The sequence below is a fragment of the Crocodylus siamensis genome, chromosome 7 (genome assembly GCF_052110815.1).
Source record: "Crocodylus siamensis isolate JL-2025a chromosome 7, ASM5211081v1, whole genome shotgun sequence".
Taxonomy (NCBI): Eukaryota; Metazoa; Chordata; order Crocodylia; family Crocodylidae; genus Crocodylus; species Crocodylus siamensis.
This window is the reverse complement of record NC_143401.1, coordinates 98,319,981-98,343,811: the sequence shown is the minus strand read 5'-3', so window position 1 is coordinate 98,343,811 and position 23,831 is coordinate 98,319,981. Positions and strand designations below refer to the sequence as shown.

Below are 23,831 nucleotides of genomic sequence, written 5' to 3'. Positions count from 1 at the left end.
CCTGCGTCCATGCTCCTTGCTTGTGTCCCCGCCTGGGGGCTGGCACCTCTGCCTGGCTGGGGTGGAGCGGTCGGGGCTGCAGGTGGGGAGGCAGACCTGGACCAGCCTCTGACTCCTTGCTTCTTGCTTCCACAGGAGACCTGGTGATCCTGGGTGGCCCCCTGGCCTCCAGCTGGCTGCAGGGCCGGAGCAGCTGGGGCTCCAGGGGCTTCTTCCCCTCCTCATGCGTGCGGGAGCTCTGCCTCTCTTCCCGGAGCCGCCGGCTGTCCCTGGGCACAGCCCCAGAGGTGCCCACACACTCGCTGGGCCAGGCGCGGGCACTGATGAACCTGTCTGCCCAGCTGGAGGAGGAGCTCGACTTCCAGGAGGGTGATGTGATCAGCATTGTGGGGGTGCCCGAGCCAGGCTGGTTTGAGGGAGAGCTGGGCGGGCAGCGTGGCATCTTCCCTGAAGCCTTTGTGGAGGTGCTTGGTCCCCTGAGAGCGCCCAGGGACTCGGAGGGGCTGGAGCCCACGGACGAGGGGCTGGAGCCCACGGAGGCCAACGGTGTGGCAGGCGCGCCACCCGGGGAGGTGGAGGATGAGCCGGAGGGCACCTACGGGGTGGCCCTGTACCAGTTCCAAGCGCTGGAGCCGGCAGAGCTGGACTTCGAGGTGGGCGACCGGATCCGGGTGGTGGGCATGCTGGAGGACGGCTGGCTGGAAGGCGAGCTGCGGGGCCGCCGCGGCATCTTCCCCTACCGCTTTGTGCGGCTGGAGGGCTCCACGCCCCCCGGGAGCAGGGGGAGCCCTGGGGCTCGCCCAGCTGGGGCTGGCCGTGGAGTGACTGTCTATCCGGAGCCAGCAGCCGCTGGTGCCAGCCCTGCGCCCCTCCCACAGCTGGGGGCAGAGCCGGGCGGCCTGGCACAGTGCGTTGAGGGGCAGCCAAGTGCACCAGAGCCCCAGGCAGCTGCAGGCACAGCCGAGGCCGAGCTGGGACCATGTGAGACACCTGCACAGAGAGGCCCCAGCCCTGGCTCCGAGCCCCAGTCCCCTTCGAACGCCGCAAAGACTCTCAATGGTGTCCTGCCCCACTCCCCAGAGAGCCGCCTGTGTTGCTTCAAGCCCGGTGAGACGCCTTGTTCCCGGCCCAAGGAGGATGGGGATGGCCTCCCCGTGCCCCCCAGAGCCCCCCGCTCCCCTCTGCAGGGCAGCAGGAGCCAAGATGTCGCTGCCCCGGGCAGCTGGGCAGGGGCAGAGCCCAGCGAGGGAGTGGGAGGTGCCCTCCCCCTGGACCTGGAGCTGAGGCCGAGGGCCATGGCTCTGCCACGGTGCTCCAGCATCAGCGGGGCCCACGGGGGCCTGGACACGTGGCCTGGGGCCCGGGCAGGCGTCGACCTGGACTCCAAGTTGACCGAGCAGCTGGCCCAGTTTGAGCGGAGTCTGTCAGGCGCTGGGGCCCGGCCGGTATCTCGGCATTTCTCCATCCTGGACTATGGCTCGGAGAAGGACATCGTGCGGGGCTCCCCGGTGCGTGGCCACCTGCCGGGGCCAAGGCAAGGCCTGCGCCCCCCCCCGCCCCGCCCCAGCACCCCGGCAGCTGCTCCCCTACCCCAGCATCCCAGCCCAGACCCTCGCTCCTTTTCCGTGCGGCCTTCGCGCCCTGCCCCGCGGCCCCCAACGGGCAGCCAGAGGAGGAGCACGGCTTCTCCGCAGCCCCAGCCCCAGAGCCTCCCTGAGGGCCCCAGGGACTCAGCCAGCGAGTACCCTCTGCTCCTGACCCGGCTCCGGGAGCTGGAGCAAGAGCTGGAGGCCTGTGGGAGGATGCGGGCAGAGCTGCCCGTGCTGCTGGCAGAGCCGCAGGACGAGCCGACGAGGACAGAGACCCTGGAGCAGCTGGAGCTGTGCGAGGCCAGCATGGAGAGCCTTGGCGCCGAGTTGCAGGAGCTCAGAGGTAAGGCTGCAGTGTCAGGGCATGCGTGTACATGTATGTGTGCATGCATGTGCAAGGGGACACTGCAGGGCCGCGGGGTGGACAGAGCCCTTAGCGGGGCTGCGTAAGGATGTGCTGGCTGCTGTGTGCTGGTCTGGTTGGTGGTGGGGGTGCGTGCATGTGTGCTAGCCCCTCCTGGCCAGGCCAGGGCTGACCTCTGGCCCCTTCATCCTTATTTCTCCAGTTTGTTTGGACTCTGGGTCAGAGCTGTTCCTGGCTCCATGCTTCCCATTGCTCTCCCAGGCACCTCCTGGAGCCCTTCTGCCTCCCCCACCCTCTATCTGGGCTCTTGAATGTATAGTAGCCCCCTTTACAGCAGCAAGATGTTGGCAGTCGCAGCTCCTTACTTTCCCTGGGGGCAGGGGCGATGCCTGGGGCTGTGTCAGGGTTGACAGTAGTTTTATGAAGAGTTTAGATGGTGGATTTGACTGGTCTGGTTTGGACAGGGCTGATCCTGCCTCAGGCAGGGGCTGGACTCAGTGTGACCTTGCAGGTCCCTGCCAGCCCCATGTCTCTGGGGGGCTGGGATCCCCTGAAGCCTCTTTGGCTCCACTGCCCATCTCACCCTTTGCCGGCATGGGGGCAGGTGCTGGACGGTTGGACTCAGACCCAGGTTAGAGGACCTTGCCCCTCCAGTCGGGGTCTGGCTCGTTACCACAGGAAGGAATTTCCTCCCGTGGTCAGATGGGCACAGACTTGGGGGTGCAGCCCCTGCCTGGGTTTTCTCTGCTGCATTTAACAAGCTCCTTCCTGTCCTGGCAGTTGCAGCAGGGCTCTGGGCCCCTGCTCTGTCTGGGGCAGGTGGGGGCTCTTGCTGGGTTTGGGAGCCTGCATGAGCTTGTTTGCTCCATTTAATAGGTCAGACAAACCCTCATCTGTGATGGGGCCGACCCTGCTTGGAGCAGGGGGTGGCACTAGCTATGATCCCCGGAGGGGCCCTGCCAGCTGGGCCACGCTATGAGTTGGAGGCCCCAGATACACATTACATAATTAACTGGTCAGTCGCCTGATGCATTTAGACCAGCCACGTGCAGATTAATTATCGCCCCATAAAAGGACTTGCCAGCTATAAAAAGAGCCAAGCAGCTACGGAGTGAGAGCTTGGACACATGGAGCAGCTCTAGACTGGTTTCTGGCCAGCTCGCGTGCGAGTGTGTGGCAGGGCGCAGGAGCACATCAAGGCGAGGACTCCGCGACCCACTGTTAGAGTAGCTGGGGGGAAAGGAAAGTTGTGCAGTGGGAGGGAGTGCACGCGCCTGCAGCAGGCCTGGGGCTGAGCCAGGCAGGTCCTTCTCCAGGAGCAGGGAGGACAGAGCTGCCCCAGGTCCCCGCCAGCTGGTGACCCCATTGGGCTCTGCTCCTCCCATCCCCCTCCGCCGGCTGGGTCAGTCCGGAGCCACTGGTCTGTTCCGCATCAGGGCTGCAGGGATGGGGCTGGCGGTGGTCAGCGGAGTCCAGGCAGATGGCAGGGGCAGTCCCCAGCTATGGCGTTGGCAGGTGAGGGTCAGGGCCTTGCACGGACCAGCCGGCACTTGAGGCCCGGGGTGCAGGAGGTGGCGTCAGGCATGCAGCACGGACGGGAGGCATGGCCAGGGAGCAGGGCTGAGCCCTCTGAGCTGTGCGAGGCTTTGCCCTCTCCCACGGGGGTCTCGGTGTCCCAGGGCAGCTAGCGCAGGAGGGAGGGCTCAGCTGGGAGCCCTGGAGCAGGGCAGGGGCTGGTCCTGGACTGGGGCAAAGAATGGCAGGGAGAAAGTCAAAGGGATTTATTACTGACTCTCCAGACAAGAGTGGGAGTCACAACATGAAACTAGGAGACGGTCACTTTAAAACAAATACCAGGACCTTCTTTTCCACTCAGTGGGAATTAAAGGGTGGAAATCATTGCCCCAGATGTGGTGGGAGCTGAGCGTCCAGCCAGGTCCATGTGGGACTGGATGTGCTTGGAGGAAAGGGGCAGGGAGTGAGGCGCACGGCCTCTGGACAAGACTTGCCTGGACCTTCAGTGCTGGAGGCTGAGAGGGGGAAGAGGAGCAGGGAAACCCTGGTTGGGCCCAGTCGCTCTCCCTTCCAGCCGCCACTCTCTGCCCATGCGACACGGGAGCCTGGGCACAAGGGACTCGGGTCTGACCCAGCACAGGGCAGCTCTGATGCGTGTACGAGCCTGCTGGGGAGCGAGCCCCAGGACAGCTCTGTGGAGAGAGGCAGTTCCCTTGTTCCCCTGGGGGGCGCTGGGGCTGGGGGCTGGGACAGCACACCTTGGCCTCGCAGGACCGCGTGCCCTTTCCCGGGGCCCTGCTCCGGGTCTGTGCTCTCCGGGGTGCGTGCTGGGCTCGGGCGCAGCCTCCTCCGTCTCCCCTGGCTGTGTCCCTGCCCCGGGGCTGTCTGCCTGGCCTAGCCTGGCCCTGCGGAGAGGTCTGGGCTGCACCTGCTGCACTGAAAGCTGCGCAGCCGGTTTGGGCAGTGCAGTCCCGCCTGTCCCAGGCGGTTACTAATTACCTCTGGCAGGGGTGGGAGAGGTTGGGACTCACTGTGATTGGGTACGAAGGTTGGACTCTGCCAGCGAGTTTGAGGAAGGAGCGCTGGGCGCGTCTGGAGCAGGGGCTGCAGGCCGCACCGGGCTCTGAGGCCCACCAGGCCCCAGGGCTGGCGCTGCCCGGAGGGCCATGTGCACCGTGCCACGGGCACGAAACCGGGGGCCGCGGCTTCTCAGCTGGGAGTATGAGGACTACGCTGCCCTGCCGGGATGGGACGCTACAGCCGCGGGCAGGTTGTACAGGGACCGCGGCTGGAGCGACGCGTCCAGAGCAGACTGGCGGCCTGGGGGTGACGGGCCCCTGGGCAGAGACTGTGGGCGTTACGGGACGGGGGACAGCCATCACCCGGACCATGAGGACTGTCGGAGGGCAGAGCTCCCATGTGTGGACCGCAGGAGGGCGGATATGGACTATGAGGATGCTGAGAGAGGGACTCGCTATGGGGAGCAGAGGACAGTGAAGGGGGGCTGCGGGGAGCCCTGGAAGGCGACAAGGCCGTACAGCAGAGATAGGGACCGCGGGGATTACAGCAGCAGAGAAACCTGGCACAGGGACGGCAGGGGAGAAGGGGGAGACTATGAGGGTCATTGGAAGGACGATACAGGATACCACGACCACAGGAAGGCAGAGAGGGACTGTGAGGATTATCGGGAGAGAGAGACCGGCTGCATGGAGCAGAGGAAGGTCAATGGGGAGTGTGTGAGGGAGGATACGCAGTATAGGGACCGCAGGAGAGTCGATGGGGGTTGCGAGGATTATGGAAGGGAAGGTCACTGTAGGGACCGCAGGGGGGTAGTTGGGGGCTATGAGGATTGTTGGGGGGAAGATACTCGAGGTAGGGAGTGGAGGAGAGGGGAGCAGGGCTGTGAAGAGCACTGGAAGGAAGATCCTGGCTACAGGGACTGCGGGTCCCTGCAGAGGTGTGGGGGTCACAGGAGGAGAGGCCCTTGCTGCAGGGACTGGAGGAGACTCGCGGGGGAGCCTGGCGATTGCAGGTGGGACGGTGGTCGTGGCATGGACTGCAGGAGAGCAGACGGGGGCACGCAGGGAGCAGAAAGGCGTCATGCAGAGGACGAAGCCTGGCACGGGGCTAGGGAGGGGGATGGTTGGCACAGGGACTGCGGGAGAGCAGACGGGAGCTGTGGGGAGAACGCAGCCTACAGAGATGACGGGGGTGGGGAGAGCTGGCATGTGGACTTCAGGGACTCGGACAAGTGTGGCAGGGAGCCCCACAGCCATGCTGCAAATCCCAGGAGTCTGGCAGGAGTTGGCAAAGCCCCTGGTGTGTCCCCTGCCTGGTTTTCGGGGAGCGACGACATGGGCCCGGGCCCCGGCCCCAGCCCCTGCCACGAGGCGGCCAGGACCTGTGACACAGAGTACAGTGGCTTTGGGGAGCCGCAGAGAGTGGTCCCAGAGCGCCTGGGGGCTGGGCGGGCACGGACGGGACGCTCAGACTGGAGCCGTGTCTGGGAGGACGAGGACGCGGTCGGGAGCACGCGGGGTGCGGACACCTGGCAGCGGAACAGCTGCTACCGGCGGACGGCGCCCAGCGCCTTGCGGCACACCGGCTACGCACCGGCGAGGGAGGAGCCCCCAGGTACACGCAGGGCCATGGGAACAGGTGTAGGGCCACATGCAAGGGAGATGGGGCTGTGAGGAGCCCTGCCCGGAGCAGGGGCAATGCTTTGTGCCACGAGGGCGGTGGGGAGCACCCTGGGACTTGCATCTCGGGAGGAGGCATCCAGTCTGCATCTGGAAACATTGAGAGATGGAGAATCTAACACTTCTTTGAGAAGTTTGTTCAAGGGGTGAATTGTGGTTGCTGTTAAGATCGTGCCTTATTTCCACATTGAATATCTCTGCTTTTGGCATCCAGCCACTGGTTCTTGGTTTGCCTTCCCCCCTCTAGATTAAGGAGCTCTTTTGTACCTGGTGTTTTCTCCCACTGGAGGTCCTCACCCCCTGCTATCAAATCTGCTCTCAGCTTCCTTTCTGATGTGCCAAACAGGCTGAGCTCCTTGGGCCTCTCTCTCACTCATCTCCATCCAGTGGATGGGTTTGGTGGCTCTGTTCTGCACTTTCTCCAATTTATCACCAGACTTTTTAAAACGGGGGTGCCAGAGCTGCAGGCAGCGGTCTGGTATCCGCGTTCCCTGTGCCTTAGTGGTGCCCCACTGCTCCCCTTCCACGTGCCTGCCACAGGATTGGAATAGCCCTAATTGCCCTGGCATGGCACCATGAGCTCACGGCAGCTGCTTGTCCTCGGTGATGTGCTGATCCTTTCCACAGGCGGCACCTCTCAGGGTACAGTGCCTGCACTGTGGGTGCAGGACTGTCTGCCCATGTCAGACACGGTTTATCTGCATGGGCCCAGATTGCCCAGCCGTCCAGGCTGTGCCGCGACCCTGTCCTCCTCAGAGCTCATCACGCCAACATCGTAGCGTGACCTGCAGATTTTGGCAGCCAGGGTGTTGCGCTGACTTCCAAAGCATGGGTGACAGTGTTGGGTCATGTCAGCTCCGGAGCTGATCCGGAGGCCTCTCACTGAGGTGCTGTCAGGAGTGCTGCTTTCTGTTATCCATTTTAAATGGGCTTGATCCAGACTGTGTAGTGCAAATGCTGGTGTTAAGTGAAACCCCTCACAAAAGACTGACATCTGCACTTTCACAGACCCAGCGTGTAGTCTCATCAGCGGGTGAAATGAGGTTCGCTGGATGGGACCAGTTTTCTGTATTAGTCATAGTTGTCTTCTAATTAGTCATTCATTGAATTCTGTATCAGCTTTTCTGTTGATTTGTCTGTGCCTGACGTCAGGCTCGTTGGCTGTAGCTATTTGACTCAGATTTTTGGTATCACATTAGCTCTTTTCTCAGCTCCCAAAGGTTGTTGTGCTGGTGTGACCAGATTTATTAGAAGTTAACGTTGGTGGGCTGGATCTTCCCAGCCAGTAGGGGAGACCATATGTTTAGAAATCTCTAGGAGATGCTGTTTAACATCCTCCTCAATTATGTAGGCCTTCCCCAGCGATTCGTCATCCACCTGCACTGCAGATACGATCCTTGTGGAGAATGTAGGACAGAAACATCTCCCTTTCCCTGCATCGCTCTCAGTCCCTGTAGCAGTGGGTTTACATCCTAGCTATAATGTCTTGGCCTGCTTGAGTGAAACTTGACCATAATCCCTCATCCTGCAAGCCAGGCATTTTGCCTGATGGTTTTTGCCTCACTTACTAAGCCCCCGACCTCATCACTCCTGTGTTTCTTATGTTGATTCCTGCCTGCTCTCCCCTACATCTGTTGGTTACCCACTGGCTGTTATTTCTGATTGCCGCCTTCGCTCTGGCACTGAACTGGGAACACTAGAAGCTGCTGGGGGAGGGGGCAGCTGGTGGCTGAGCCTGGACAGACCCTGTCTAAATACTGTTTCACTGTGAGATGCAGGACATTGGGCTGGGGGGGAGCCTAGGGCTCGACCTGGCTGGCATTACTTGTGACTTCAGGATGGGTTTTCTGTTCTCCTCTGGTCTGACTGGGCCGCGGTGGCTCTTGGACTTGGATCTGACTCTTGGAGTCCTGCTGGGGCCACGTGTCTATTCCTAGGGGATGCAATGGAGCTGCAAATGTGAGCATCCCTGGCTCTGAGCAGGAAGGGAGCAGGTTAGTTTGCAGGGGATGGCTGACAGCCACCCAGCCTTTACGCTGCCTCCGCTTTCTTCCTAGCTTGGTATGCAGGAGGTTGGGGGAGGCTTTCATGGCCCCTTCCTCTGTGCGCAGGTTAAACAGGTGGATGGAGGGATGGACAGCCAAGCTGGAGGGGAAGTTGCTAGGAAGAAGCCAGTGCAGGGGTGCAGCGCTCCCCTTCCAGGTCGGCGTTCTCTGCAAGGGGACATGTGCTAGACCTCGCCCTGCTCCGGTGCCCCAGCGACGGGGCCAGCCTGTCCCAGCAGGCAGCTTCTCCCTTTGCTCGGGCGCCTCTATCCATCTCAGCAGGTCCAGCTCAGCATGAGTAACTCCCTCCTCCCTCCTTGGTGTTAGTGCATCTCAGCCGTTGGCAGGTGGTGGCTTCCCTCCTTGCTCGGTGCTTGGTCACGCATTGCGTTCCTAGGCCTGGGCTCTGCCCCGGAGGGGGTGGCACTCCCAGGGGCTTCAGGGGGAGTTGGGGGCCTCTGCCCACTGACCACAGCTGGGTCTGCTTGACCCCGCTGTACTCTTTTTGTTGCTCTGCCCCCTGGATGCCTGCTGCTCTTCTAGGAGCTCTTCCTTTGTCCGTCTGTCTGTCCACCCGCTGACCCAGTCACACAGAAGAGGTCCCAGGTCACCTCATCTGACCTGAACATCTGGGGCACTCAGTTCCACGCAGTGGCCCCTACGCTGTGCTCAGGGACCTGAGTTTGGGCAAAGCCCAGCCCCAAGAAGGGCAGCCAAGCGAGGCATGGCAGTGTGGAGGAGCGGGGAGCCCAGAGGTCGAGCACCTGCTGTGCCACAGCCCTTTGCCTTATTTCCGATGGGGAATGAGTCTCGCTCTGTCTGTCCCTGCTGGGCTAAGGAGCCTCCAGTCTCCATTATATTCTCTGTGTGGAGATGCTCGCATCCTGTAATCGAGGCACCTCGCGTTGGTCTCTCTGGTGCACTTGCAAGCTGACTCCAGTCCCGCAGGGCAAGATGAACTTTCCAGCTGTCCAGTGCCCTCCTCTCCAAATGTGCAGTGTCCGGCTGTCTTATGAAAGATGATTAAAGGAGCTGGGACAGGTTCAGGGAGGCAGAGGAAACCTGGCTCTCCATTTAGGTTGTGCTGTGGTCCCAGGCTGCAGGGCAGAGCAGGGGGGTCTGATGTTTCCCAGGCTTCTGGGCTTTTCTGGCTGCCCCATGGGGCCCAGAAGGACATTTTCCCCCTCCTGTTGCTACAGATGTCAGGTGTTTTTCACCTTCCTCAGCAGCACCAGGTTTTGGCTGCAGCCCAGGCTGGGGATGAGGCTTGGCTGTGCCAATGCTCCTGCTGGCACCAACTCCGCAGGGTCCCAGCTGGAGGGTCTTGCCCCTGTGCTCAGGCTCAGCCCCGTGCTGCACTGGGGCGGGAAGGGATTTCCCCCGGTCAGATCAGCATGGGAGGGTGTGTGCGAAGGGATATGCGTCTGCTTGGGTGCTCTCAAGGGCATTAACTACCTCCTTCCTGTCCTGGCAGGGGCAGGATGCTGTCAGGTGGTTGCACCTGGGGTTTTGGATGCACTGGACCCAGTGGCTGTGTAGTAGGGTTTATTCCCACTGGGTTTAGCAGCAGGTCAGACCAACACTTGGGTGCTCCTGCTGGAGCTGGGACCTGGAGTCTCTGAGGGCCTGGCCCCTGGCTCTTCTGTGTGCTTTGTGGTGGAAAGGATTCAGCGAGTCTATGGGGCCAGCAGGACTGGCCCAGCAACTACAGGGCTGCTCTGGGCAGCACAGGCATAGCAATCCCCTCCTGGGCCCCCCGGCCCACAGCTAGGACTCGGTGGGGGGGCTGCAGCTTCCTCCCCTTCCTGGGCCTCTGCTCCCTGGCTGCTAACGTTTCAGAGCCTGTGGGAAGGGCACTGAGCCCCGCTGGCTGGTGGGGAGTGCTGCTGCGTAGGAGCCATTGCTGCTGTTATCGCAGCTCCTCCAGGATCACATCAGCCCTTGGCCGTGTTCCCATCCCCTGTGTGCCTGATAGGGCACGATGGGACCCAGCTCTGAGCCTCTCCAGGGAAAGCAGCCGACCTGCGAGGCCTGGAGCTTAGCTCACCACAGCTGTCTCCTGGAGCCTAGCTGAGCTCCAGCTCCTGGTATCGCCTCCTTGCATTGTTCCACCCGAAAAGGGGGAGGAGAACAGCCCTGACTGCCAGACTGAGCCTGAGTCAGGCCATCCATGCGCTGACTCGCAGAGCCCTGGAGGGGTGGGGTGGGGATCTGGGAGAGACCAAGAAACCCAGCCAGAGCCTGAGTCACGGGAGGGTGGGGAGAAGTGTTTTACTGGCAGGACTTTGCCCTGGAGGTGTGTGTGGAGGCTCTACCCCGCCGGCAACCGGGCCCTCCTCGGGCAGCACAGATGATCTCGCTCTCCTTTTCTGGGGTGTCAGATGCCAGCTTGCAAATCGGAGCCACTGACTGATGTTCTCCCTCTGTGCACGGACTCCATGCAGGCAGTCCTCCGACTTATGACACAGTTGGTTCCTGAAAACCGCTTCGTTGTAATTCAGAACCAGTTTTCTCAGAAGAAACAGTGTTTGTTATAAATGGGTGTTGGTTGCTGAACCAAGGCCCCGTACCCTCTTTTCACCAAAAAAAATCCAGAATTTTGTACTTGATCAATTATGGCTGAGTAATATAGCTACATTAATGTATTTATATTGAAAATAGCAATCGTATTGATTTGGAAGGACTTCGAGGTGATTTTGCTGGACTTTTTGAAGGGCTTTTGGCTGGAGTCTTCTCAGGGGTCCTGGCTGCAGGTTTTTCTGGAGTCTCGTCTGCTTTCGTAAAGAAAGTGTCCAAGGAAGTTTGGACAGACTTTCTCCAGGGCGATGAGCAACGCAGCAAACTTGTTCGCTGTCATGGCATTGCATCGAATCAAGCTTGTAAGTCAAAACTGGCGTCGTAAAGTTGAAGCAGGGTGTCAATGTGCAAAACGTTGTAAGTGCAGAGCTGCCTCTGGTAATGTTAGTTAGGGTCTGTCTTATGTCGTTCGGCCTGACGCCCACGAGCGCCTGTTACAAGTCTCCCTGCGCTCCTAGTCTTGTCAAGCTTTTTAGTGTGACCTGAGCACAGGTGACGATGTTCAGACGTGCCTGGCAGTGCAGCCAAAGTAGGTAAGTCACCCAGTGATGCAGGTGGACTTGGTGCCCCAGAAGGGTCGATTTGGCAAAGTTGTAGAAAACAATGAGCTCAGACTGGGGCAGACTGAGCTGCTTGGGGCGTTGGAGGTTTTAAAGAAGCAGCTGGACAAGTGTCAGTCGGGGAGGGTGTAGGGTAGCCCTGTGCCGCCGGGAGGGTGCTAGTAAAATAGTGACTGAAGGCAGCAGAGCTCCGCCAGCTCTGGTCTGCCTAGAAGGAAGGAGGCAATCAGGGATAGGGCGGGGGGCAAGCAGGCTCTGCTAGCGTGGCACCGTGGGCCTGGGCATCCTCGCGGTGACGGCGCGGGCCTGTGTCCGTCTGCGCAGCGCTGGGCACGGGGAGGGACGGGGCTGCCGAGCCGTGCCCCCAGCCCAGGGCCTGTTCGGGCTGATAGGAGAGAGGCTCCAGGGCAAGCGCCTGGTGCCCCGGGCTGGGCGGCGCCGGGAGCTGGGGCTGGCGGGTGCCGGCTGCGGGCAGGCCCCGGGGCACAACGCGGGCGGCGCCGGGCGAGGCGCGCACCCCGGAGGGGCCGAAACCCGGGGGGAGGAGGAGCCCGCCGGGCGGGCCGGGCTTTGGCGGCCGCCGGCCCTTTGTGCGGCCGAGCCCGCTCGGCCCCTCACACGGGATTGCCCCGCCTCCCCTCGCAGAGATGCCCCTGGCGGGCCCCCCCCCGGCGGCGGCGCGGGAGCAGGAGCAGCGCATGCTGGAGAAGCGGGCCAAGGTGGCGGCCGAGCTGCTGCAGACGGAGCGGGACTACCTGCGCGACCTGGACATGTGCGTGCAGCGCGTGCTTGTGCCGCTGCAGCGGGCCCAGGTGGGTGCCCGGGCGGGGGCCGCGGCTCGGCCCGTGCCCGCCGAGAACCCCCTCAGGACGGGAGGCCACTGAGGAAGCAGCAACGAATTCCTTGGGACAAAAACCGAGCAAAACAGGGTCAAAGTTCAGCAGGGCGAGGGGGAGCAGTGCGCACTGGCCCGCGAAGGAGCCGCTGCTCGGAGGCGCCAATGGCCAGGGATGGGAAGGCGGCCGCAGGCCCGGGGTCCCCCGCCAGAGCCTCCCTTCTGGGCAGACGGGTGGCTGGTTTGGCTAGGGCCAGGAGGAGGCTGGCCAGGAGGGCCCAGGCCTTGGGCAGAGCCTGAGCAAGATGGACCCTGGTCGGAGCCGGTCCATGGCAGTTTCTGTGCGGTTCCGGGAAGGGGCAGGGGGCGGTGGAGGGAGGTTGCTGTGGCAACCTCACAGGGCTCACGGGCGCAGACGTGGCAGTGGGGGCTGCAGATGGGTCCCTGCCCCCCTGAGGTCTCTGTTCCCGTCTCCCCAGGTGCAGAGTGTCGACTTCGAGGGGCTCTTTGGGAACATCCAGACAGTGATCAGCTTCACCAAGCAGCTGCTGGGCGCTCTGGAGGCCTCAGATGCTGTTGGTACGGATTCGTTGCCACTTGTCCCCAGGCCAGCGGGGCTGGGGGCTCCTGATGGGCCCCTGGAGCTGGGGCACAGTGGGATGGGGCAGGAGAGAGCGCTTGGGGAGCGGTGCCGCTTGTGGGGGACTCTTCCTCCCCTCTCTCCTCCTCCCTGGGGGGCGGTGGGGCCTCCTGTCCTGCCCCGTGTGGCGTGTTGGGGGCGCCCCGTGCCCAGGCAGTGATGGCCCTGGACGGGTCAGGGTGGAGCGGGAGCCATGAGCATCCTGTGCTGGTGCCCCCAGGGCCGGTGTTCCTGGCCCACCGCGCTGAGCTGGAAGACGTGTACAAGGTGTACTGCCAGAACCACGACGAGGCCATCGCCCTGCTCGAGGCCTACGAGAAGGACGAGCGGATCCAGAGGCACCTCCTGGACTTCCTGGAGACCCTCAGGTGGGAGCCCCCTGCCCCCTCCTGCCCTGCCCTCTGGCCCTTGCTCTGGAGGCACCTCCCTGCTGACCCCCACATCACTCTGAGACTGCCCGAAGGCCTGGGGCCCACAGGCCGCAGGCACGTGGATGGAGGAGAAGGGTTGAGCCCCCTATGGAGAATGACTCCTGCCCTGTGCTCAGGATGGAGCTGGGAAGATCATGGGGGAGGCTACGCTTTCCTGGGAGAGGATCCCTGACCTCGGCCTTGCCTCCTTGGGCTGGGGCGTGGAGGTCTGGGCTGCAGCCCCGGCCCCTGTGGCTCGGGCACGATAGCGAGTCCCCAACGTGGCCACGCTGTCCCAACCCAAGTCTGTGCTGGGGGACAGAGCGGGCAGCAGCCTGGCTGCGTCGCCGCAGGGCCGAGGCACCTGCTCCAGGGCTCCCCGGCTAACCAGGCGCCTCTCTTTGCTTTTCCATGCTCCGGCCCGCAGGAGCCTGTACAGCGAGTGGTGAGTGCCTCCGCACGGGCGCTCGCTGCTGCCTGCCCTGCCCTGCCCCACCCTGGCACTAACACCCCCGCCTCGAGCCCTGCGCTTGCCTGCAGAGACCTAACCGTGCACACGGAGCTGCGGGGGCCAGGGATGGGGAGGGCTCGGGGGTGTGTGTGGATGCTGTGGGCCAGGGGGCTGGGGATGGGCCATGCTGGAGGGCTCACAGCTCTGTAGGGTCCGTGGACTGTCTGGTTGGACGGCGTGGATAAAGTACTCATGCGCCATCCTCCTCCTTCGGGTTGGGTCTGGACTGTGGGGACATGGCCACAGCTCTGGGGCAGGTGTCAGGGCTGGCAGGCTGGGTTAAGATTAGGGCTGAGGGGTTTTTGGGCAGAGCTGGGGACACTGGGATCATGGCAGATGGACAGTGGAGTGGAGTCAGGGCAGCTTGAGGTCACGGCAGAGATCTGGCAGGCAGTGAGTGCTGGGGCCGGGCAGGGCAGGGCCGTGCGAGGGTGCTGGGCTCTTGGAAGCAGCTCTGGGGGGTCGGATAGGAGCTGGGGGCTGCCCATGGGACTGGGCTGCAGCTCATTGCATCTTCTACCCACCCACCCGCCCAGGGGCTGCGCAAACTACATCAACCTGGGCTCCTTCCTCATCAAGCCGGTGCAGCGGGTGATGCGGTACCCACTGCTGCTGACGGAGCTGCTCAGTGCCACCCCTGATGGCCACCCTGACAAGGCACCGCTGGCAGCCGCGGTCCATGCTGTCAAGGAGATCAATGTCAACATCAACGAGTACAAGCGCCGCAAGGACCTGGGTGAGCCAGCGCAAGGGGAATGGGTTAGGGGCAGCAGCACGGCTGGAGAGAGCAGGACCGTGGCTGTGGTGGGCCAGGGGTGGTCACAGCAGAGGGGACATTGAGGGGCACAGGAGATGGTGAGAGGGTCTGGGATGCAAGTGCTCGGGGCCCTGACCCAGGACCTGTCCCCCCAGTACTGAAGTACCGCAAGGCAGATGAAGACAGCCTCATGGAGAAGATCTCCAAGCTCAACTTCCACTCCATCATCAAGAAGTCCAATCGTGTCAGCAGCCACCTCAAACACCTCACAGGCTTCGCCCCCCAGGTAACGCCCATCCCCTACCTTGAGAGCTGAAGCACATGGGCTTAATTCCCACCTACCTGAGGGCACCCCTTTGGCAGCCTTAGGTCCCCCAGCCACGCTGACACTGAGCCTGCAGCTCTGTGCCTGGATCCAGGGAAAGAGGTGGCTTCTCTGCTCTCTTTCTGCTGGGGGGGTCAGTGCCCCTCGGGCCTAGGTGTGCCACAGGGCCGGGGGCTCCAGTGGGTCCCATGCGGTGCAGTGCCAGGTGTTACTGGGTGGTGCCAGGCTCACTCACCCTCTTCTGTGCTGCAGCTGAAGGATGAGGCCTTTGAGGAGACGGAGAAGAATTTCCGGATGCAGGAGCGGCTGATCAAGTCCTTCATCCGCGACCTGAGCCTCTACCTGCAGCACGTCCGGGTGAGTTAGGGTGGCTCGGACCTGCTGGCTCCTTCAGCGTCACGGCCATGCTCTGTGCCGTTCCCCTGGGCTGACCAAGCTCTTCGGGGAGGGTTCCCTTCTCTGCAGGACAGGGGCCCTGTTCTGGGGGTCCCGTTCCCTGGGAGGGGGCGTGGAGCGCAGAGGGTTTCCCAGGCGGTGCTGGGAAGCAGGAGGCCAGCACTGCCTGGCCCGCAGCTGTGCGGGTCTTGGCGCTGACTTGCCCGTGTCCCGGCAGGAGTCGGCCTGCATGAAGTTGCTGGCAGCTGGGAGCATGTGGGACCTGTGCATGGAGAAGGGCAGCGGGGACCTGGAGCACTTTCAGAAGGTGCATCGGCTCATCAGCGACCAGCTCTTTTCCAGCTTTGTGAGTGCCCCTCCCTCCTTCCCCCTCCTCCTCCTCTGCCCTGGGCTCCTCCCCATGGACCTGCCTGGGGGTGAGTGGGCAGGTTGCAGGGCTTCATCCCCAAGCCCAGGCTTGTGCTTTTACGCTCGGGTCCTTTCTGCTGGGTCACCCAGCTGCTCTAGAGAAAGGCGAGTTTGAGTTGTGAAGGGTAACCAGGGACCGGCCAATATTGTCCAAACTTCTGAAAAACAGGAAAGAAAGAGTTGAGATGAGCGCTCGATGCCAGCCTGGCTGTGACATTGCCCCCAGAGCAGCTGGGTGGCTTGGACGTTGCCCTCTGCCCTTCTGCTGCCAGGTGCGGCTGCTGTGGAGGGATGAGTGGGGACTGGGTGTGAGGCAACCCAGGGGCCCTGCTGTCTGGGGAGGGTCCGAGCCCTGATTGCTGCCTCCCCAGAGACTGCTGCTCCCACACTGGGAAGAGGGATGTCATGCACCCTGTGTCAGTGCCAGGTCCCCAGGCTGGAGCACAGAGGCTGTCAGAGGTGAGGGGAGCAGGGCTGTCTGTGGACTGAATGATGAGTCTGCTGGACTTCAGTCTCTGAGAAGCTGTTGGAGGAATCTATGGCAAAGCCCATTTGCAGAGTCTGGAGGTGGAAAAGCTGATCACAAGCAACTGCAGCAGTCTGTGGAAGAGGTTGTGCAAGCCAGCAGGATCTCTTCCTTGACAAAGGAATCCCGTGGGTGGATGGTGGGGACCTAGCGGATGTCATGTCGATTGGCGCCAGCAAGGCTTTCAGTGCAGTACCACGTGGGCCTTCTCTTAAGCAAATTGGAGAAATGTGGCTCTATGCAAGCCTTTATAAATGTGTCTGTGTCACAATAGCAAGATGTTTGTAGTGGAGACCAAATGATTTGGATGCTAGAACAGAGGCTTTCTTGAGCCAATTTGCAGATGACACAAAGCTGGGAAGGACTGTGAACATGCTGGAGGACAGGGGCACAACTCGAAAGGGTCTTAACAGGTTGGGAAGTTGAGCTAGAGCCGTGAGAATGCAGTTCAGTGGTGGCAAGTGCGAGGTGCTGCATCTGGGGAGGAATAATCAAAAGGGCAGATACAAAATGGATGACCCCTGGCTGGACGGCAGCACTACAGAGAGGCATCTAGGGGTCTTGGTGGATTACAGCTTCTCTGTGAGCCTGGAGTGTGATGCAGCTGCACAAAAGGTGAATACGGTTTTGAGATGCATCAATGAGAGCATTAGGTGCATGATATTGGAGGTGATAGCGCCTCTACTCGGCAGTGGTAGCCTCATCTAGAGCACTACGGGCAGGTTTAGGCTCTGCATTTTAAAAATATGTGGAGAAGTCTGGGAGATGCCAGAGGTGGCAACAAATGTGATCAAGGGCTTGGAAGGCAAGTCCTGTGAGGAGAGCATGAGCAAACTGGGCATTTTTAGTGTGCAGAAAAGGTGATTGGGGGTGGGGGAGGGAGGGAGCATGATATAACAATATCTGAAGGGCTGCCATGAAAACGGAGAACACCTCTTCTCTCTTGCTGCAGAGAGCAGGACACAGACCAGTGGCTTGAAGTTACAGTAAAGCAGGTTTAGATTGGATCGCAGGACCCTCGCTGAGGGTGTTCAGGAAGAAGCTGGACAAGCCCTGGTCAGGGATGATCTTAGGACAGTGGATGGACCTGCGGGCTGCAGACTGTGTTTAAGGTGTTCACGAAAGATGGCTGATCAATCGGAAGTATGTGAAAACCCTTGCTTACAATTCAAAGGGGTCTGCACCCCCATTTGAAATTCTTTAAGAATTCACAAATGAAAAAAAAGGTTGAAAACCAGTGCTCTGAGAGTTGCTGGAGTGTGCTGCAAAGAGCAGCAGCTGGAAGCTCAGGAAACCCTTTTCCATCATGGGTTCCTGGCAGGTCCCCGGAAGACCTCAGCAGTCCGTGGAGAGGACTGTACTCAGCAGCAGGACAAACTGTCTTGGTTAGGAAAAAGGATTTGCCAGTAGGAAGAAAGCTCTCCAGGAGGGTGTGAGGGGTGGGATCCTGTTTGCTGTTCCCAAGCTGCAGGGCAGAGCGGAGGGGGCTGCTATCCCCAGGCTGCTGGGCTTTGCTGGCTGCACATGGGGCCAGGAAGGGATTTTTCCCCTCCTGTTGTTGCAGGTGTCCAGGACTTTTTCTTGCCTTCCTCAGCAGCGTTGGGGGTGGTGACAGCCCAGGCTGGGGGTGGACGCTGGGTTGTGCCGGCTCGTGCTGGGACAAAAAGACCCAGAGTCTTACCTCTTTCCCCACTTCAGTTCTGCCTGGTCTCCCCACCTGGGATGGAGGAGTTTCACCCCATGGTCAGATCTGTTCAAAGCCCTCCTCTGCAGCCTCTGCCTGAGCTCTCCATTGTGTTTAACCACCTCCTCCCCATCCTGGCGAGACTGGCGGGGCCCTTGGCCCTGGCATTACCAGCACCTACCTGCCTTCCTCGCCCTGCTCCAGCCCCCCCGCAGTGCCAGAGCACAGATGCGATGAGCAGCCGTGCAGGGGCTGGGTGTCGGGTTCAGGAAGGGTGAGTGCCTCCTTGTGCTGTTATCTCCTCTCTGGTAATCGCTGTTAATGAGTTAATCAGGCTGAGATAATCCTGCTGCTGGTGGAGCAGCAAGAAGCCAAGCTGCTGTCCTGCCAGGGAGCCCCACAGATGTACAAGCCGACAGGATCTGCCCCCCCAGCAAACCCCCTCTGTCTGCAGCAGGGGCTGGCAGCCTGCTGCGGGGTCGGACCCCAGCGGGTTCAGCTTTGCCACGCATGGGTCAGTGACCCCAGTGCGTCCCTGTGAGTTTCTGCAGGCAATGTGTGGCCCGGAAAGCCTCTATCTCCGGCTGCCCACAGAGCCAAGCCCCCCCCGCAGTGCTGCCCATCAGGGATTGCTGTAGCTGGGATCGCTGGCATGGGGCCGAGACTGCAGCTCCTGCTATACCCTGTGCAGGGAGAGGGTCTGCAGGTGTGAGCAGTGCTGGTTTGGGGGCTGTGATGGGGGACCCCTCAGTCATGTGACCCCATATTTGGAGCATGAATGCTGCCCCCCCATCAGAGGCCCAGCAAACTCCAAAGCAGTCTGGGGGGTGTCTGTACAGAGTTTGAAGCACTTTGAGCTGTCCTCTAGTGTGGAGCAGGGCTTAATTACTGAGTTAATCCTGTTAATTAAAGCAGAGCTGTTGCTCCCCAGTCACCTGTGCCAATGCTGTGGAAAGGGTCTCTGCAGCAACAGGCCTTGCAACTGGTGTCAAACTGGGAGAGGCGAGAGCTGGGGCTGGGAACAGGAGCAGGCAGCAACTTGCAGCCTGTTCCCCACCTGGCACGGGAGGGGACTGGGGTGAAGAATGAGGGGTCACAAAAGAGATGAGCGGGTAGCAAGTTTAAAACAAACACCAGGCAGTTCCTTTTCCCCCAGCGTGGCATTGAAGGGTGGCAGCTCGCAACTACTCGATGCATTGGAAGCTGAGAGCTCAGCCAGATTCACAGGGGGTTGGATGTGTGCTTGGAGGAAAGGGGCATCGGTCACTACTGAGTGAGGGGCATGGCCCTTCAGAGCTGGAGGCTGCCAGGGAGAGAGGAATGGGGTAAAACCCTGGCCAGACCCAGGTTACTCCCTTTCGGCATCCACTGTCTGCCAGCGTGTCACACAGGAGACTGGGCAAGATGCACCTATGGTCTGAGCCAATAAATAGCAGTTCTTAGGCTCTCATGGGTCAGGGGGCTCAAGGCAGGGCCAACTGGTGATTCTGGGGGCAAAGAGGCTGACACAGGTGAGGGAAGGGTGCAGGGCACCAGGGCCTCTAGTCTAACCCTCTGCCCTGAGCATGTCTGGTGCTAGCGGGACGTTCCTGTTGGGCTGCAGCTGCAGATGCTTCCCCTGGGGATGGCTGAGTCCCAGCAGGCAGCAGGGGAACTCCCTGGAGAAGATCTGCCAGGGGCGGCTCTGCCCTGGGGAGCCCTAGCTGGCAGGGCACAGCCCCCTCAGCCCCAGACATGGTGGGGGGGCAGCTGGAGTGACCCATGTGCCATGTGTCGCCTGCAGAAGGAGAGGACAGAGCGGCTGGTGATGGCACCCCTGACGCAGCTGCTGAGCATGTTCACGGGACCCCACAAGCTGGTGCAGAAGCGCTTTGACAAGTTGCTGGATTTGCACACGTGCTCAGAGCGGGCCGAGCGCCTGAAGGACAAGCGGACGCTGGAGGAGCTGCAGTCGGCCCGCAACAACTACGAGGCGCTCAACGCGCAGCTGCTAGACGAGCTGCCCAAGTTCCAGCTCTTTACCAAGGAGCTCTTCGCCGGCTGCGTGCGGGGCTACGCCACGGCCCACTGCGACTTCGTACGCCTGGCCCTGCAGGAGCTTAGCCCTCTGCTCTCGGTGAGTGGCAGGGCATGGGCATAGGGGGGTGCCCTGGGCTCCTGCAGACACTGCCGTGTCCCAGGGCACATGGGGACTCTGCAGTTTATCTCCTTGCAGCTGGGCCCTTGGCCCCTGAGGATGCTCCTGTGGGGACCCTCTCTTCCCTGGGGGCCCCAGTGCAGCTCATGGCTGGAAAGCACTGGATCCACAGGCCTGGGGCTTGTCCCCTACCCCCAGAGCTGAGCCACGTGGGCAAAACCAAACTGCCCTACCCTGCTCCGCTCAGGGTTGGAGGGAGGAGCGCCTCAGGTGGCATCAGACATTGGGCAGGAGCCATATGGAGCCTGGAAGGAGTTAATCGGGGGGCGGGGGGGCAGCTTCCCGCCAGCTCGGCAACCTGCTTGGCTGCTGAGTTTGGCTGTGGAGCTGTGCTGGACGCTGCTCTGAGCACCGACCTCTGCCCCAGCTGCTGCAGGTGACTGGCCGGGAGGGGAACCTCATTGCCATCTTCCAGGAGGAGCACAGCCGTGTCGTCCAGCAGCTCCAGGCCTTCACCTTCTTCCCAGAAGCTCCAGCTGTGGCCAAGCGCCCGTTCGAGCGAAAGAGCATGGAGCGCCAGTCAGCCCGGCAGCAGCCTCTCTTGGGCCCAGTGAGTCCTGGGAGACTGTGAGACCACCGTGTCCTGAGCCAGCCCCATGTCCTGCCTTGCACCATGGCAGGGGGTGCACGGGGCACATCCTCTCCTATCACAGCTCGGGTGCTGGGAGCTTTGGGAAGGTCTGTTTTAGGGGCTGCCCTGCTGACTGCCACAGTCAGTACCTGCTGAGGGGGAGCTGGTCCCATCTGTACCCTCTGGAGTTGGGCTGAGCTCCCAGCCCAGACAGCGTCCTGCAGCCATCAGTTCCACAGGTTCCTGACTTGCTGTGTGAACAGCATCCTCTTGTTCACGTCAAACCGGCTCCCTAGTTGCTTCCTTTCCCCTCGCCTGCTTCTGGCACGGGAGAGACTGAATAGTTGATCCCTATTGAGTCTCTGCACCCCTTAATACGTCATTAGCCTTGATCGGGTCCCCTCACAGCATCTCTTTGCTAAGTGGAAATACCCTGAGCCTGCACATCCCAAACCATGGGGTGCGTGGCTGGTGGGAGGCACAAAAGCCTCCTAGGGAGGGGGTGAATTGCGGTAGCAATTGATGGAGCTCCCCTTCTTCAGCTGCTCATGCCCCTTGCTGCAGCACCCCCGCTGATGCTTCCCTTGTCGGCAAGTCCCCTGCCATGGGTTGCAGCTGGCAAGTGGAGCCTGCCACGGTGGCTGCCGTCGTGCGGTGCAGCAGCACTCGTGGCATGGAGGCATTGCTCACAAAGGGCCTGGCAATGCTTTCAGTTCTGCTCTCAGTCCTGTCCTCAATAACCCCAATGCTGTCTTCTGCCATGTCCCTCCCCACTCTGCCCTGGGGCTCAGGCAGAACCGTGGGGAGAGGGGGGTGTCTCACAGGTATCGCATTGCCTTCCAGCCCAGCTACCGGCTGCAGTCCGACGAGGCCCGTGCCGCGCTCCTGGGCCGCTACCCCCCAGACAAGCTCTTTCAGGCCGAGCGCAACTTCAATGCAGCCCAGGACCTGGATGTCTCGCTGCTGGAGGGTGACCTCGTGGGTGTCATCAAGAAGAAGGACCCCATGGGCAGCCAGAACCGCTGGCTCATCGACAACGGAGGTAGGGGGCTCCATCAGCCTGGGGTACTCAGATGGGAACTGCTGGGCCTGGGCTCCAACCCACCCTTCTCTGATCCACCCTCTCTCCCCGCAGTGACCAAGGGCTTTGTGTACAGCTCGTTCTTGAAGCCATACAGCCCACGGCGCAGCCAGTCAGACGTGTCTGTGGGCAGCCACTCCTCCAGCGAGTCGGAGCATGGCAGTGCTTCGTCCTACAGCCACGCCAACCTCACCTTCAGCCCTGGCAACATGGCTGTGACCTTCACCCAGAAACCACCGCCTGATCCAGCTGCCCTGGGAGACCCCCACCCCCTGCCCTCCACCTCGGACACAGACGCCCCCCGCCAGCCCCAGCCGAGCCCCTGTGATGGGACAGAGCTGCTGGATGCCACCCCGCTGCCCACTGCAGCACCCCCTCACCGCCGCCACAGCCGCCCGGAGCTCGCCGGCAGCCCTGGTGCCCGCAACGGGCTGCCAGCCAAAGCCCAGGTCCGGCCATCACCCTCGCTGGAGGACAGAGACTCGGGGCTGGACAGCAGTGAGTCCGAGGGCAACCAGGTGAGCCCACCGTGCTGGGGAAGAGGGCTGTGGGGCAAACCCTTGGCTGGGTGGGGTGACCTGGCCCATGCCAGAGCTGTGCTCTCCCTACCCTTGGCTGTGGGTCCTGGCAGCGCTGGTCTGCCCTTGGGGGAGGGGGCTGTAGCAGGTGCATGAGACCCCCATGTGCACCCACAAGGCTGAAAGGGTGCCCAGAGCCTGTGGGGCATGGGGACCCAGACACTTCCCAGGTATCCCTTTGATGAGCAGCCTGGATGGAGTCCAGCCTTCAGCGCACAGCTGTGCAGTGCGGGTGTTGTGGCCCCCCACGCCTGTGGCTGCTGCACCCAGTGGTGATGCCGACCCTGCTCTGCACCCACAGGTCTATTATGCACTTTACACCTTCAAGGGCCGTGGCCCCAATGAGCTGAGCGTGTCGGCCAACCAGAGACTCCGCATCCTTCAGTTTGAGGATGTCACGGGCAACCAGGAGTGGTGGCTGGTGGAGGCGCGCGGGCGCCAGGGCTATGTGCCCTCCAGCTACATCCGCAAGACTGAGTACACATGAGCCGCCCCAGCCCCGCTGCGGCCCGCTGCCATCTTGCTTCAGGGGCAGACACTGGGCAGCCCATGGACCCTGCTGGCGAAGGCACCCGCGCTGCTTGCCTGCAGCCATGGGATGGCCCTGATCCCACAGGACTCGGCCCCGCTGCTGCAGTGGTCAGCATGGCTAGGGGCGCTGTGCAGCTTGGACCGTGTCTTCCTCCCCTCCTTGCCGGGCAAGCGGCCTCCCTGCAGTCCACCATATGGGGCTGGCAGAGCCAAGGTGCAACCAGGCACCAGAGGCAGCACCGGCTGTGTGTAAAAGTGAAGTGCTCAGGTCTCTTGCCCCTCGGGGTTTGGGTGTAAAGCAAATGGCCAAGTCGTGTGAAGAGCAGTGGCTGGGGCCAGACTCTCCCCGGGCAGAGGTGTGCGCACAGGGGAGCCATGGCACTGGGTCCAATGCCTGCATCACCCCTTGGCCCTGGCCCGTGCTGCGAGGGTGGGAGCCCAGCTGGGTGCCACCATGGGGGAGACCCCGGGTCCTACACTGTGCCCCCCTGCAGGTCACCGGGCCCCGGGCCTGGCCAGGGGCACCATAGCACCAGGGCAATGCTGGGGGCCAGTACCTGCCACCCCCACAGTGACAGCTGTGCTCTAGGGTGCCCCACGTCAGCTGCCCCACTCCTGCAGGCTGCTTGCTCCCCTGGGCAGGGGCCAGGCTGCAACTGGGGGAGGGGGTCCTGCTGCTGCCCCCAGGGATGGGGGCTCTGCTGCTGCTCTGTAAATAAAGGTTTGCTCTTTTTCATGCCGCTCCCTTTGTGCATATCCAAGCTGGGTCCCTGGCTCTAGCCGTGCTGCCTGCTGACAGGCCTCCGTGCCCTGGCCCAGGACAGACAGGTGGCCTGAGCCTTGCCTTGCACTGAGAGCACGAGCAGAGCTGGGCCTGCACCCCGCTCGTGTAGGCTGCGTGCTGACGGTGGCAGCAGCAGGGGCCTTAGAGGGAGAGGATGTGAATGGGCAGTGACGGAGACCATGGGGTCTGTGCCTGGGAGCTGCTGGCATCGGGGTTGTGAGTCCCTGTAAGGGGCACCCCTGAGTGAT

General features: G+C 61.8%; 1 protein-coding gene across 4 annotated transcripts in view; it reads left to right on the top strand.

Moving 5' to 3' along the window:
• Positions 1-23,535, top strand: part of DNMBP (dynamin binding protein) — a 38,007-nt gene extending 14,472 nt beyond the window's left edge. For 3 of the 4 annotated variants that reach the window (XM_090056919.1, XM_090056920.1, XM_090056917.1), the window contains exons 4-17: positions 136-1,932; positions 11,995-12,161; positions 12,664-12,763; positions 13,045-13,192; positions 13,662-13,679; positions 14,282-14,481; positions 14,658-14,788; positions 15,080-15,184; positions 15,441-15,569; positions 19,625-19,957; positions 20,406-20,588; positions 21,453-21,651; positions 21,745-22,208; positions 22,570-23,535. In XM_090056919.1, the coding sequence (XP_089913045.1) occupies positions 136-1,932; positions 11,995-12,161; positions 12,664-12,763; positions 13,045-13,192; positions 13,662-13,679; positions 14,282-14,481; positions 14,658-14,788; positions 15,080-15,184; positions 15,441-15,569; positions 19,625-19,957; positions 20,406-20,588; positions 21,453-21,651; positions 21,745-22,208; positions 22,570-22,755 (4,160 nt within the window). In that variant the 3' untranslated portion in view covers positions 22,756-23,535. The remainder of the gene's footprint in view (positions 1-135; positions 1,933-11,994; positions 12,162-12,663; positions 12,764-13,044; positions 13,193-13,661; positions 13,680-14,281; positions 14,482-14,657; positions 14,789-15,079; positions 15,185-15,440; positions 15,570-19,624; positions 19,958-20,405; positions 20,589-21,452; positions 21,652-21,744; positions 22,209-22,569) is intronic. The other variant, XM_090056918.1, reaches the window with a different exon arrangement.
• Positions 23,536-23,831: the final 296 nt, after the last annotated feature.